The following is a 16,569-nucleotide window of genomic DNA, read 5'->3' on the forward strand; positions in this document are numbered from 1 at the left end:
GACTGAACAGCAACAGCAACAGTCAATACACTAATTTGATCCTGCCTATCAAACTGTATAGTACTGGAGAAAAAACTGCAAGTTGGACAAACTTAGCAATTCACTAACGGTTACAGATACTTAAGTGTTTAACTCCTAAATGAATACACAGGCTGTTAAAGCTAAACCCAAATTCTTTCTATGACACTATCCTCCTTGGGAGCTCATCCTATGACAGCAGTCCCTACTAATATCCTTTTGTCATGCCTCTAGTCATAAATTATATAAAAGTGATATATTTTTTCATTGGAACTTTCATGGCAGCAGCTGTAGTAAACATGGTCCTCAGTTCCAGTACTGGGGTTTCTAACGGCTGGCCCACAACATTATCTAAGCCACGCTTCATCTCCCGAACCTACTGTGTTTCTGAAAGAAGAAAAAAACCTGCCATGAGCTTCTTTTTACTGAAATAAGAAAGCTAAGGAGAAAAAAGAGAGTAGTACTGGTTTTTAAGAAATTTTTCCAAATACATTTTTTAAATAATAAAAAAGAAATCCTGAGTCATGTATTTCTCATGCATTACCAGAGTAGCTTATTGCTAGCATCAAATTCCTATCTCACATTTGAGTTGGGTAACACAATACAGAATTTACACAAAAAGCAGATCAACTCTGAAACAGCAGAAAAACCAAGTATAAAGATTAATCCATATGTAACTGGGCAAACACAAAAATGTACTCAACAATTCTACTCTATTACTCATGAATTACCCTTACTATTAGGGATGACTTCTTTAAAGCATATTCTACAAATCATTAAAGGTATGGAAGAGAATTTATTTCACTTTGTGAGGCTTTACTTTCACAATTATACATACCCTTGGCACAGGAAGACCCCCTATCAAAATTCTATTAATTGACTTAAGGGTAAATAGGTCAATTTTATGAGACTTTCAGACAATTAAGTTTGAGAAAGTTTATGATTATCAGGATTTGTACACATGATCACAATCAAAAGAAAGAGATAAACCAAAGAACAAGACTTTCTTAATCCCCCTGAAACCATTAATTACAATTTCTGGTCAAATGGTATTCCTATGCTATATTCATTTTTATCCCATTTTCCATTTTATACTCTGCATTTCTTTTCTGAATACAGGTTACATACAATATTATGTGTTAACTCCCTAGTCTTAATACCACAAAGTCACCTGTTTTACCATGGGCATATTTTTATCATTTAGAGTCGGATATGCTTGTTAATAAGCCAGTAATACTCCAGTAACTTTGTGAATGCAAACACACTGAGAAGTAAGAACAAATAATGGAGTTATTATTTCACGGATCCTCATTCAAGTTCTGGAAAATTACTCCTAGAAAGCTGCAACTCTGCCAAATATATTCTGTTTAAACGGAAACTGAAAGAAAAGTGAAATTGCTGGAAGCCTTTGACAGTTCACTAGACAATGTGTGCTTTCAATAGTTCAACACTGTTATGCTTGATAATCAAGAGTAAGTTAATAGGCTAACATTTAAAAATGTATACTTTAATTAAGGTATAAAGTATATAAACAATCAGGTAAGCTTATAGAGAAGCTGACCAAGATACATAAATTAGGAGATATAAGTGTCCATCTAAACGTCCTATACTTCATCTTTTTTCTTTTTACAGAATATTTATTAAAGTTGTTTAATATACAATTTTTCATTTGTCATTCTGGAAGTCCTTTTTTAGAAAGATTCTTCTTTATCTGATGACAAATAGGAGCCACGTTATCAGTGATTATTCTGGACCTCCACGCTGAAAAGGAAGAAATAAAGCAATAAGATTAGGTGTTTCATTTACAAAGACAATTTTCATGGCAACTATACAAATCTGAGACATTTTAAAGCAATGATCTTTAGGTCTTAAAACCAATTTCGGATTTTACATTGCTTTTGGGCTCTCATATCAATATTATAAAGAATTTCAGATCTGAAAGGGACTCAAGGTTGATCTAGGTCAATGGTCCTCAAATTTCTTGGTCCTTTACACTATAAAAAAATTAATGAGGACCCTGGTCGGGAACTAGATCCCACACGCCACAACTTAAAGAGTCTGCATGCTGGAACTGAAGAGCTCATATGCCTCACTGATTGAAGATCCAGAATGCCTACAAGTAAAACAATAACAACAAAAACCAAACAGGTGCAGCCAAATAAAGAATTTAAAATAAACTAAATATTTTTTAAAAATTAATGAGGACCGTAAAGAGCTTCTTTTCATGGGGTATATATATTTTGCTATTTACCATACTATATACTTCTACACATATTCTTTCAAGCACATTTACCAAGGGCTCAAACATCATTTATTTCTCATAGTCCTGGCCTACCTGACTATCCCTGTCTTAGGTATGGACACACCTTGACAAGACAATTAGAAGAACATGTAAATCAGCATCTGAAACTCCAAAGCTAATAATGTTAAGGTGTCTTCCACAGTATTAGGATAAAGAGCAACAACATACTTGGATAAATTCCATTTCTTCTTGAGACACAAGTTTCCTTCTGTATTTCTGAGGTAGAGTTCTTATCATTTCTGCAGTGTCTGGTGGACCCTGATGCATCAGCCAGTCTGGTGATTTACTTCCCTTAGAATGCTGCGAAATTGAAGAAGTATGAGATGGTAGTCCTGCTGATCGTAGAACTTCTGATACTGAAATTAAAACAAAAAACCAACTTAGAGGGATTGTTCAGGGTCTTAAAATACTATTTTGAGTTATTACTAAATAATCAAGTTATTCTTAAAATGATTAAATATTACAATTCCAAGAGGTAAGTATTATAGAGTAACTTGGTTGGGTAGCTATATAGTTTATAAGTTTGTTTTAAAGCAAATGAGGTAGTTTTAAGTGAGTGAACTACTAAATTGAGTAAGTTCATAAAATAATGAAATTTTTAGGTAGTGGAGGTCAATCCATGTGGATAACTGACATTACTTAAGTTTTGCCCTATGGTAGAGATTACAGGTAGTATCATACAATGGAGAATAAAAAAGCTGAAAAATGGAGATTTGTTTTCTCCAGACTTGTCTGTCACTATAAATTCTTCAAGAGTTACAATAAGTTAAAAATATCCATATAAAATTTGTTAAAATTCTCCCTGAATTAATGGTTGAGTATCTTATACTAATGACAGTGACAGACGAGTAAAAGAAAAACAGAACTTGTTCAGAATCTTCAATTACTTTTAATGGGTAATGACTACTAAGTTCTAAGGCAATCCAAGAAATATTTACTGATTGAATGAACAGATATATCAGTGAATGAGAAAGAGAAGGTTAGCTGGGAGAAAGATATAGGAATGGTGGTTATTCATCATAATGTCTGCAGATATAAACATGGGAGATTCTTCTGAAGGACAGAAGAAAAGGTAGAACAAAAATTGCCATATATAAACTCAGTTATCACCAAAATTCAGAAATACCTACTGTTAAGTTATTACTTTTTAAAAGTAACAGAAGTTAGTTAACGCAACCTAACATACCACTGTGACCTAAGCTACAATTGTCAACCTGATTTTAAAATGAAAAATAGTCTATAATAAAATATTCATGTATGGATCTGATTGTACATATTTTTTTAGTCTAAATAAACTGCAGCTTACCATTTGGTTTAGGATTGTCTCTTCTGTCAGGGAACCTTATTAATGGAGTATGTGGCTTGACTACCTAAAAGAAAAATATAATGCATGAGAAAGAAATGAAGTACTAAGATAACCTCATTAACTACATAAGAAATAATCTATTGAATCCCACAAGCAGATACCTTTGTTAAAATAACTTAGTACTTGACAGCAACTTTAAATTTTCTATTAAAAAATTACTTTTAAATTTTATTCCTGTATTTCCCTGGTGGCACAATGGATTGAGAATCCACCTGCCAATGCAGGGGATACAGTTCACTCTCTGGTCCAGGCAATTTCCACATGACGCAGAACAACTAAGCCTGAGCGCCAGAAGCTGGTGCTTTGTACAGGAGCTGTACAAAGCCTGTGCTCTAGAGCCCATCAGCTGCAAGTGCCGAGCCCACGTGCTGCAACGACCGAAGCCCACGTGCCTAAAGCCTATGGTCCACAACCAGAGAAGCCGCTACAATGAGAAGCCCACGCACCACAAGGAAGAGCAGCCCCCGCTCGCCGCAATTAGAGGAAGACTGTGCTGCAACGAAGAACCAGTACAGCCACAAAGGAATACATAATTTTACTCTTCCCCAGCAAGGGTAGCTAGTCTATGAACTATTAATTGTTTATCTTATTTGATATTCATAATAAATTTGTACTTTATACATCACAAAACATTGCACTGTACTGCCAACTGACCTCAAAACATGGATTTTACGTTGCGTGACTTCCAAATCATCCTGCTGACTGGTAAGAACTGGAAGTTTCCCTGACTTGTACTGACTATTGTTTCTGTACTATGTTTTAATACTTAGTAGTTTAGAATAGGATAAAAAGCATACCGAAAATCAGGTAATCAAAAAAACTTTTTCTGACAACAAAAGTAACACATGTTCTGTGTACAAAAAACTGGTAAAAACACAGAAAAGCACAAAGAAAAAAACATTATCTATAAGCTCAAAACACACATAAAATAGATTTAAACTTCTGATAACTCCTGACTTTATTCTTTTTCCTATACCCATAGAAATACATGTATTTAGATAACTTTTTCATAAGCTATTTGAAGAGTATTAATTTTTTATCCCTAAAATTCCAGATAATGCTATAGAGGAACTTAAGCAGAACTTTCAGTATGAAATCATCTGAATATATATAAAATGTTAAGACTTAATAAACAGAACCCTAAAAATAACTTCTCACTGGGTCTAGTAACTGTTTCTTTTCATAGCCAGGCTTCTTGAAAGAGTGTTCTATCCATCTTCCAGGCTGATGTTTTTTCAGGATAAACTTCAAACTGGCATTTGGCACCTACAGGTCCATCATGATGTGGCCTCTCCCTACCTCTCCAGTCTCATTCCCCACCATGGTATACCATTCACTCCAGGTACTCTGAAGAACTTTTTATTTCCCTAACTCATCATACCATTTCCACCCTCATTCAACCGAGAGCTCATGTGCTCTGCCAGGAAATCTCTCCCTGGTTCCACCCTACGTCTGTGTCTCTGCTTTTACCTATCTTGTAAAACAGCCCGACTGTCACTCTTCTCTTAAGAAGATTCCCCATCCCTATATCCCATTTAAAAAGGACTCCTATGTTTCCACAGCAACCTGAACATCTTAAGAATACTGTGTAGAGGACACCTAAATGAGCCAATGACTACAAGACAGCAAAGTTCCTGGAACGGCGGAGATGGAAAACGAAGAACTTCTGCAGCAGTACCCAGGACCCAGTACATGCTCAGCAAACATCAGACAAACGAGTGAACAGACTGCGTGTCACTCAGGGTTAACTGTACAGGCATAGGAGTATCTGTACACACACTTAAACATACGTACTATACCAGAGAGAAAGAGCCCATTTCAACATAGTTTTTGTACACTTAACAGCACAGTAATATGCCCTTACAGGTCAGTTGGCTATCCTTTCATTTGTACCTTTCTAAGTCTCTTAGTTCCAGCTGTGCCTCTTACATAACATATAACACTGACTATTCATTTGTTGGCCAACCTGAGAACACTTTTTAAAGGGGAGTGAGACCACTTACATTTATAACTCATAAATTTGGTATATTTTTTCATATCATTATTGAACATTCTTCATCCTATGATCTTTTTCTTTGCTTTCATTTGTGGGGTTGGTTGGTTGGTTGTTGGTTTTTAGAAAGATCTGTCCTTTTTACAATGTTTCTGTTATGCTGTTTGTTACCTTTAGATAATACTCTCAATTGCCTGTTTCTGAGATACTATCTATTGGTTCACTATCACTAGAAAGAACGAAGGTAATTGATGGTAATCTCTTCTCTGCCACCCCTCCCCATCTTTTACTACCAGTTAATAACTAGAGGCAATTACAAGTTTATTCTACTTTCTGTATACTCTTCCTCTTATTCCTCCGTTTAAAAAGTCTTACTAGATATATAGTGTCAGAGCAAATACTACCAACAAGTCTTTCTCCCTTCTCTGCATTATCTAGCCTTAATTCTACAGTTAAATACACTCAGTGACTATATCCAGTTCCTGTGTTAAAACAGCTACAAGTACAACTAAGTATTCCTTAGTTGTCTGATGCTTATTCCCTGGGAGAGCTAGTAGGAAGAGCTTTGGGGAACAGTATTCCCTGAGTTATTAAAGGTTTAGAAGAGTTTGTGGCCTTTATACTTGAAGGTCAGTGCAGCTAGATAAAGCTTAGGTTTACATTTTCTTTCCTTAACTACCTTAAATATGCTATCCACATGTTTTCCTTTAAGAAGTATTATTGTTGAAAACTTTGATAACTTAGTAAGTGCTTGGTCTTGTTGCTTGGATCACCAAATAATTCTTTTCTTTAAAAGTCAATGATTTTACTAGAATATACCCATTAGTCAACAAGTTAGGTCAAACCTCTCAACTACAAGGTATAAGTTTAAGTCTCTTTTTGTAACAGGAAAGTTCTATTAAATTATAGGTATTTAGACTTGGTCAACTCTACTTTCACTTTTTCAGAGACTTATACAAAAGTTGCATCATCTCGTCTTTATCTACTTCTATGCATTACTGACTCGATGGATGTGAGTTTGGGTGAACTCCGGGAGATGGCGATGGACAGGGAGACCTGGTGTGCTGCGATTCATGGGTTTGCAAAGAGTCGGACACAACTGAACGACTGAACTGAACTGAACTGATGACATTCTCTGAATCCCTTTAATCTTTTTGCATTATCTTTGATTTCTTGGGGAAACTTATTTTATGAAGGAATCCACTTCTATGATTCATGAAACCCAGGCTAAGTTAAAAGTGATGCGTTCTTGAGGAAATGACACTCCACTCTGGACCTTCTGGTTAGAACTACTGTCTTCTCTTTCTACCTCAACTGAAAACCCAGCCTCATGCTGCCAAAATCCCTGCCCTACGATTCTTGGAAGATGCCAAAGTCAACTTTGTTAGAGGCTTTTTCAGAGGAGAAGACAACTCTTGCCTTCTCAGAAGAACAACCCTCTACTTACTTTGCTTTATGAGGCAGATAGCAACTCCAAACCACGGACAGGTTGGGACCTGCGCAGGCCTCAATCGTTACCTGCGTGTTTTTAATCCTTTTTCTCCTTTCCTCTACTATTTACTTTAGGAAAACTTCTAAGCTGCCCATTGACCTTTGTGTTCTTTCCAGTTTAGTGTCTATTCCTGAAAGGTTCTTTTCTTTTATTCTTAATTCTTTATTGAGTTCAGAGTTGTACCATCCCTAAAATCTTAACCTAAAATCCAAACTCAACTACAGCCTTTTAACTCTTATTTCCCACTATCAGTTTCAGCCAACCCTTCATTTCCTTGATCTCTCCCTTTTCTCCCAGTCAAGTGGTTCCAACTTGACTTTACTTCCTTTTTCATCTAGCCTAGACCCACAGTCCACTGAGCAACCTCTTAGCACTCTCAACTGCCTTGATGTAAATCTCAAACCCTGAATTAACCCAACTACCTACCTTCTTCCCCTGTGTCTTATACAGTTAAGTGATTTCCTACAGGATTACCTCCTCTCTACTACTGTATCATCCCAAACGTATCAAATATACATTGCTTGGCATTCAGCAGGCATTTATAACTTACCCTTCTAAAATTATGTTTAAATACTCTGCATCCAGCCAAATTCCTCTGCTTAACAGTGACACCAGGCTTTGTGAATTCCTATCAGTTTGTGCCAGTCTGCTGAAATACTACTCTCTCTTCAAGATACCTATCAACAAGTGCTAAGCTCTGTGGAAGCACCATGTATTATCCTGTTGGCACTGTGGTCCCAGCACTGAGTACAGGCCTGGCACAGAAGTACCCAACACATTTTGCTAATGTTAACATGTTGCTGGCACGTACTGCTTTGTATTATGAATGCGAATATAAGTCTTCGCAGCTCTGTTAGAAGTAGACAGGCCATTCCTTATTCTGTATCTCACAGCATCTTGTTGCATGTATTAATAGTTCTTTATTATTGCTGTGTGCTGTTCCACTTTAACAAGTCTACCACACTTTATATTGCTAATGGATATTTGGATATTTTCTGGTTTAGGTGTTATTATGAATAAAGCAACTATGAACATTTTTATCTTGTTTTTTAAATAGGTATATGCACTCATTTCTCCGGGGTATAAACCTATGAGTAAGACTGCTGGGACATAGGGTGAAGTGAAGTGAAGTCGCTCAGTCGTGTCCAACTCTTTGCGATCCCATGGACTGTAGTCTACCAGGCTTCTCTGTCTATGGGATTTTCCAGGCAAGAGTACTGGAGTGGGTTGCCATTTCCTTCTCCAGGGGATCTTCCTGACCCAGGGATCAAACCCAGGTCTCCTGCAGTGCAAGCAGATGCTTAAATAGGGTAGGTATGTCTAACTAGTAGTAAAGGCCCACAAAACAGTTTTCCAAAGTGGCCATACCTTTTTATATTCCCACCAGCAATGTATGAGAGTTTTGGATGCTTCGTGTTCTAATCACCACTTGGCAGTGTCAGTCTTTTTAAATAATTTTGGTGGTTTCCTGGTTTTAATTTGCATTTCCCTGGCAAGTAATGATGTTGAACATCTTTTCACTGGCTTAGTGCTCATTCAAATATCTTGCTTTGTGCAATATGAAGTTTTTTTTTACCCATTTAAAAAACTGGGCTATATATTATTGATATATATAATTATCTATTAAGGATACCAGTCCTTTGTCGGGTGTTCTCCTGTCCTCACAAAATCTTTAATTAAGGCTTAATAACTACGCACTGAATAAATAAGTGAGGATCATTCATTACAATGGGAGCAAAGACTGGGATCTAAGATTATATTCCAGAGCGAAATAACTGTAAGAAAGTCTTTCAAGAGATGTACTTGTGAAAAGGGAAATGCACTTCTCATATCAAAGTTAAAAGTTAATTGTACAGTAATGCAATTTGAGTTGGAAAAAAACTCGAGTAAAACAACCACAAAAGTGGAGATCGTAGCCCTTTATAGACCAAGTTTAATTTTCCTACGTAAGCTAAAGACCACAGTTGGAGAAGCAAAAACAAAAGCTGTCAGGAGTTAGTAACTGATGAGTGGGTTGATAAAGTCCCTCTAGCGCCAATCTAAATTAGGGAAAAAACATTACAGAAAAACTTCAATATATATATTTTCCATTCTCCCCTATCAGGCCTATAATCAGACGCTGGTTGGTGGAGGAGAGTATCCGGCGAGGACGCAGCTCGCGGGGCCAGTTCTCTGGCCATTCCCAAGACCTTGAAGGGACACTGGGTCAGAGCGAAGGCTCGCTTCCTTTCACTCCTCTACCGCCTTCCTTCCCATTGGCTGATTCGCGACAACCTAGACAGTACCGGCCGCTGATTGGCCAGCATATTGCCAAGGCAGCCAAGCCTGCAGCCTGCTAAGAGGCTAAGGAGGTCTCGGTGGAGGGCAGTCCGGGGACTTTGCAACAGCTAAGTGCCTACCTGCGGAGATGCACTCCCTCGGCCTGGCTCAAATCGTCAGCTCCGTCCCAGGCTTCACTGCCCGTCCCAACAAGCGCAAGGTCCAATTCTCCCATACACCCGGGGAAGCAGCTGCTGGCCCTAGGCAGGGCCGCGGTCACTGCGCCGCCTCCACCACCACCTTTCCTCCCCAGCGCGGTGTTACAGTGAGCACCTTCCCTATAGCCCACGGAGCAGAAATGCGACCGAGTCTCCTTACCTGAACGACCCTGCTGGCAGACGCCATCTTGCTGCCCATCATGACCCCCGAGAAGGGGCAGCTTCCGGGGCGCTGGCGAGCCGCGGTTTTAACAGGCGTCCCGCGCGGCTCGGGGCGGGCCCTGCCTGTGGCGTCACGGAGGAGGAGCGGGCGCCGGGGCAGGACCCTCCTCCTCTGTGGAGCTAGCCCCACCCCCTGGTGCCTGACACCGCCCCGCCTCTCTTCCCGCTGGGGAGCTGACCCACGTGTTTCCCGTTGTTTTCGTTTTGCAGGTAAAGATTTGTGATGTTGGATTTATTTTGTTCATCAGCCTATGAGTGACCTAGGACCATTTCTTCTCCGGATATTCAGTTTTTAATTTCAGCGTAGTCCAAAATGTACTATGAAGCCAAATAAATAATATAAATTCTTTTGTTCTAAAATGAACAATCTTGTTAAAATTTGGGAGTAAGAAGCAAACTCAGACTGGTGGCCAATTCCGACTCTATAGGTTCTATGGGTTTCATATTCCGTTGCTTTTTAGAAATTTGTCAATTTTTTTTTTTTTACTGAAGTATAGTTGTTTTACAATGGGTTCATTCCCGTTGCTTATTAACATTGCTTGATTTGGTTTTCTGATTCCTTTCTCTACCATTACTCCTGATATTAAACTGCTGCCTGCTTCGAGTTTGAGAAAACTCAGAGGTTCTAGTTTTTTTTTTTTTTTTGAAACATGAGCCATCCATCATTCCCCCAAGTTGTATTAATGTTAAATTCTATGGTAAATATTAGTGTCTACAATGTTAAAAAATTAATACACAGTACAATATGTTGCAGCCATTTTGTAGGTAATGTAACACATTACATTATTGTAAATATTTAGAGCAACAAATTTGTTTTGATGATCTAAGTCAATGTTTTATAAATCTAGGAGAGTTATTTAACCTAAATATGGGCCCTTCTGATTCAGAATTTCTGGAGGAGACCAGGAATCTTTTTTTTTAATGCTTTCAAAGCTTGTTTTAGCAGCACATAGCATAGTCTAAAATCAGATTGATAAAGTGGTTAGGTGGGCAAACCACATGAACTGGCAAATTAAAAAAGAAAAACAAATTTCCCTTAAAAATATTAAAAGACATTCAATCTCTCTTATTCTAAGAAAAATTTAAACTACACTGAAACACTATTTTTAATCCATCAAATTGGCCAACAGCAATAGTTTGGACAATATGATCTGGGGAGGCTGTGGGGAAAGAGGCACTGATGTATATCATTTAAATTTTAGTTAAAGGCAGGACAAGAAAAATTAAACAAAATTCTCTCTGTGGGTCCCTTTGGGCCTCCTGCCTCCCTAATATGCAGTGTGCATCTCCATTACACATTAACCACAGCTCCTCAAAGATGGAAGCACCTGCTCAACCATAAAGATCCTTTTCTTTCTTTCTTCTGAGGCTGGCAATGTAAGTTCCTCAAACAATAGGGTTCTTTTCCAGTTCTGTAAGGGGTCACAGTGACTTGTCGCTCAATTTGTACCTGCTTACCTGGACTAAGTATCCTTTGTGGACTTTATCTGAAGTATCAGTTTATCATTTAGATATACAGTCCTTTGTCTCAAAAATGTACATGACTGTGCCTTTGACTTCTAACAGGCAGAACAGTCCTCAGAGCTTTCTGAGAATCTGCTTCCTGGATCATAGTCTTCACTTTGGTTTATATAAAATTCCTTCCCCAAACCCCCACACCCATTAACTATTCAGTAGTTCATTGAATTTTCATCAACAGTAGGAGTAAAAGATGGTACTCAAAAAAAAAAATACATACTGAATGATTCCAATTATATGACATTCTGGACATTCTGGAAAAGGCAAAACTGTGAAAACAATAAAAATAACAGTGGTGGTCAGGGGTTGGGGGGAGGGAGGGACAAATAGGCAGAGCACAAAGAATTTTTAGGACAGTGAAACTATTCTGTATGATAGTATCAATATAATGGTGGGTACATGTCATTATATTTATCAAAATGCATAGAATATGCAGCCTTTGGATGATAATGACACGTTAATGTTAAGGTTCAGTTGTAAGAAACGTACGGCTGTAGTGGGGGAGGTTGTGCATGTGTCCAAGCAGTAGGTATATGGGAACTGAACTTTCTGCTCCATTTTGCTGTGAACCTAAAACTGCTTTAAAAAAATAAAGTATATTAAAATTTTTTTAAAAGTCACCATTGCTGTAACCAGAAAAACTAATGTGTTCTTGAAGTTCAAAAATGGTGACTAACCTGGAGTCTATTGTACAGAGTGGATTAAGTCAGGAAGAGAAAGTCAAATACTGTATATTAATGCATATATATGAAATTTAGAAAGATAATACTGATGACCCTACATGCAGGGCAGCAAAGGAGACATAGATGTAAAGAACAGACTTTTAGATTCAATGGGAGGAGAGGGTGGGATGATTTGAGAATAGCACTGAAACATGCATATAACCAGGCATAAAATAGATGACCAGTCCAAGTTCAATGTGTGAAGCAGGGCACCCAGAACCCCTGGGTTTTGACAAAAACCCAGTAAATTTTCAACTAAGGAAAGGAAATTTACTAAGGAAAGGAAAGGTAAATATTTGAGGTGCTGGATGTGTTAACTAGATTGTGGGAATTCTTTGATGTACACATACATCAAGTCATCACATTGTAAACTTTAAATATTTTGTATTTTATTTGTCAGTGACAAACAGCAACCCACTCCAGTATTCTTGCCTGGAGAAACACTTGGTCAGAGGAGCCTGGCAGGCCACAGTCCATGAGGTCGCAAAGAGTCTGCCACCCATATCTTCAGTAAGGGAAGAAAGCTCAAAAGCAACAGCAGCTTAGATTTCTAGTACACAGACACTTCGTTTACATTTAGAGAAACAGCAACTTTCAATGTGAAAATCTACAATTCTAGATTCTCATTCTGAAGTCATTTGAGAGCCACAGGTAGACTTTTTGGCTACTTTTCTACTAATCTTTTTCATTTTCCTTTATGATTATATTTAAGAAAGAAATGAAGAAAATGGACAAAGAATTCCCATGGTTTAGAGATTTTACTAAAATATAAACTTTCCAAGTCCTCTAATTCCAAGAAGTTTCCCCAGAATACCTGATAATTAGATTAGATAATGTCAAATGCAGGATAAATTACTGGTCATATTGCTATGAACTTTGTTTGGGGAGGAAAACCAGGAAAATGCTCTGACTTTTCTCTACTTGTGGAGTTCTTAAATAAGTGTTGGCATTCATACCCCACAGAATTCTCATCCAGGCCCCTTCTTGATTAGTTCTTTCTAGGATGGAAATGATGAAAGGAGCTGAACCTGAGACAACAAACTGCCTCAATTCCCAAATTCTATTTTATTTTCCTGCTCAATTTTAATCACCCTCCTGTCATCATACCATTTGATTACTCATTCCTTTTTTTTTTTTTTGACATGCATACCCTGCTCTATTTATTTTAGGCTGCACTGGGTTGTTCTTGCTGCGTGTGGTCTTCCTTTCTCTAGCTGTGGCGAGTGGAGGGCTGCTCTCCAGCTCTGGTGCACGGGCTTGTGTGTGGTTTCTCCTGCCGCGGGGCACAATTCTCTAGGTTCATAGGTTTCAGTGGTTGCGACTGGCGGGCTCTGGGCACTTGGGCGTTGGCGGTTGTGGCACAGCAGCTCATTAGTTGTGGCTCATGGGCTCTAGAGCGTGCAGGCTTCAGTAGTTGCGGTGCACGGGCTCAGCTGCTCTGTGGCACGTGGAATCTTCTCCTATCAGGGATGGAACCAGTGTCCCCTGCGTTGGCAGGCGGATTCTTACACACTATGCCAGCAGGGAGGTCCAGGTCCCATGATTTTTGTCTTGTGTTAATAAAACAATGTTGTCTCTCCTCCAGTTCTACAAGGATCAAGTCATTGATTGCTAACCTTTAGGACACTGTGTAAGAACTCAGGACAAAGAACAGGAGCACTCAGTGCTTTGGGAGAACAGGCAAACAAAAACGGCCCTTAGATATACTTTAGGAAATGTTTTATGAGTCTGGATTCTTGCATCCTCCGATAGAGAAGCACTAAAATATCATTAACTGATGTATCTATTACAGCTTAACTAAAAGTAAACTTCTACTAAGATATATGCTGGATTGCACATACTCTGTAGCCAAAATCTCATATATACTGGCCTCTTCCTCCCTACCTCTTCAGAGCACTTCCTCAGAGCTATCTGAGAGGCGATTAGTGCTCAGTAAGACACTGACTAAAACTCAACTCTCAGCTGTTACACTGTACATCTTTCTTTAGTCAACAGTCTATACCCTGAATGCTATTTTTTGGCTGTTTTCATGGACCTGTGGAGCACAGCACGTTTTACCTCATCTATTGTGTCTTCTTAATATCCTTATCCTAACTAGCCTTTGACTCCTTTCTTGTCCCATGTACCTTGTTCCTGACATTGGCTGTACATCTATGAGGCAGAACTCAGTATACATGACAGCTTCCTGATGTGATTGATACAATACAAAGTGCCCAGAACAACTTGTGTATTTTTTTGATTTAAAAAAATCTGAAACTACATTTAATAAAGCACTTAGATCTAACTTCTGGTTTCCTGGAAAACAGAGGCGAAACAAGCTATGTAAACTACTAGGAAGCAATCGGACAAGTCAGAAGAGACCTTTCTCCAGGGCAATCGCTTCCTTTGACAATGATTGTTAAGAACTTGTGGGGGGTAGGTGGGGGGAAGGAGGATATAATCTGTTACAGCTACTCAGTTCAGTTCAACTACAGATCTTATGAGGGGGTTACATCCCAATAAAGTTGAAAATATCCTAAATCAAAATGCATTTAATATACCTAATCTTAAATGTGCTCAGAACATTTACATTAACCAACAATTAGGCAAAATCACCTAACACAGCCTATTTTATAATATAATAAAGTACTGCATGTCGTGTAACTTAGTGAAAAACAGAATGGTTCTAAGTATATTGGTATTAGCCTCTGTGACTGTGTGGCTGACAGATGTGGCTTGCTGCTGCTGCCCAGCATTACTATAGATCATGGGAGTTAGCCCAGGAAAAGATCAAAATTTGAAGTATGGTCTCTACCGAATGCATATAGCTTTTACACCATCATAGAGTTGAAAAATCTTAAGTTGAACTATCATAACCAGGGGACCAACATATGCTATGGTAGAAGAAAGGCAGCCATAGATAATATGTAAACCTGTGGGTGTGGCTTTGTTCCAATAAAACTTTATTTACAAATTCAGGCAGCTGGTAAATCAGTTTGATATGAGGAAATAGCCAACCAAAACCACCATCACTCCCACATTTTTTAGAAAAAGTGTGTTAGCAAAGACACCTCTAGCCTGGATTTTAAGACTGTTTGAGATGTAAAATATTTCGGTCCCCAATTGAGAAAGCTGTTCAGATGGGCATAATCTCTGATGCTCCCTTCAGATATGGTCAAAGTTAGTAATGGACAGGGAGAACCTCCCAAAGGGCAGAGTGAAGGACCACAGATGAAGAACTGCTTCCTGACAGCAGAACAAGAGCCAAATCCAAAGGAGTTCCCTGTCCCCTTAGAAGGGGCACTTCCTTTCATTTGCCAAGCAGTATTTCAGAATTGCCCCAGTCACCACTATTTGCTGACTGTGTGAAGCAACACCATTTGTCTTTTCAGGTCATAGGGTCTCCAGATCAGGAAGAATCCATCTGAACGTAAGTGGAGACTCTTGGAAACTGGTATGCCTGGGTGACATTGTTAGCTTACCATCTTTGGGGAAAGGTGCATCTTTTACATGCAGAAGGGAAATTAATATTTAAGACCAAGGTAGCAGGCTGTGGTAGGCTATATTCTTTTCAGCAAATATCCATTTGCTTTCCCCTACTCTGAAACTCAGCACTTCCTGCTGTGAGAGAGGTGTATACTTTACTGCCCCAGTGTTGAGCTTGGTCAGTGGAACCTGGATGGATATAATGTACACTTGCTCTAAGTAGAAATCAAATGTGCTTGCGTAATTTGACTTGGCCTGATAAGCCATGAGCATGTGTTTCAGACAGTGGCTGCTCCCTCAGCCTGGGTCCTAGGATAATCAGCCAAACCATGGAGCCAACAGAGAATGTATTTCTTACAAGCCACTGAGATTTGAGGTTGTTATTCAGCATGATTTCCAAGAAAGATAACTAATACAATTTCTTTCTCAGAGCTGGGATTTAAGAGGGAGCACACAACAGGACAATAAAATCTTGGGAAAATGCAGGAGGTTTTTCTGAGGATGGTGATAATCCTTTGAGTTGGGATTCACTAATAAAGTGTGCCTCTATGATAACATTTAATGCTATAGCTTTGGATCAGGAAAGTATTTTCCAGAAAGGTTTTCTATGAGACAAATATAACTTGTTTTATAATTCACATTGACAATTTCCAAGAATACACTGTGGAAAAAAGAGTAACTACATGTAAAATAAAAAGCTACACATAAATTATGATTTATCGAAACAAATGAAGCCAAACTATAAATATTCCAAAGAAAAGCTTTCAGAATTCAAATTTAGGCAAATATCATTTTTGTTACTGATCTAAAGAACAGATTTCTAATACTGTTGTCCATTGTAGCACATCTTTTCAAACTTAAAGTCTTTCTTAAAATAATGTTGAAAAGGCTACAGTGTCTATAAAAATTATCAACAGCTCCAAATTAATAAAGAGCTCAAATCAAGAGTTTTCAAAAAATGAAACTAGATACTATAAAAGGCTTTAAGTTCTAT

At 38.3% G+C, this 16,569-nt stretch overlaps 1 protein-coding gene across 1 annotated transcript; it reads right to left on the reverse strand.

The window, feature by feature from the left end:
- Positions 1–872: 872 nt before the first annotated feature.
- KGD4 (alpha-ketoglutarate dehydrogenase subunit 4) lies at positions 873–9,901 on the reverse strand. The gene is made up of 4 exons (XM_068990709.1): positions 9,809–9,901; positions 3,627–3,690; positions 2,489–2,676; positions 873–1,779 (listed from the first exon to the last, which is right to left on the reverse strand). Exons 1-4 carry the CDS (start codon positions 9,848–9,850, stop codon positions 1,762–1,764), a joined length of 312 nt encoding a protein of 103 aa, XP_068846810.1. The 5' UTR covers positions 9,851–9,901; the 3' UTR covers positions 873–1,761.
- Positions 9,902–16,569: the final 6,668 nt, after the last annotated feature.

Source organism: Capricornis sumatraensis, chromosome 18 (assembly GCF_032405125.1).
Source record: "Capricornis sumatraensis isolate serow.1 chromosome 18, serow.2, whole genome shotgun sequence".
Classification (NCBI taxonomy): Eukaryota; Metazoa; Chordata; class Mammalia; order Artiodactyla; family Bovidae; genus Capricornis; species Capricornis sumatraensis.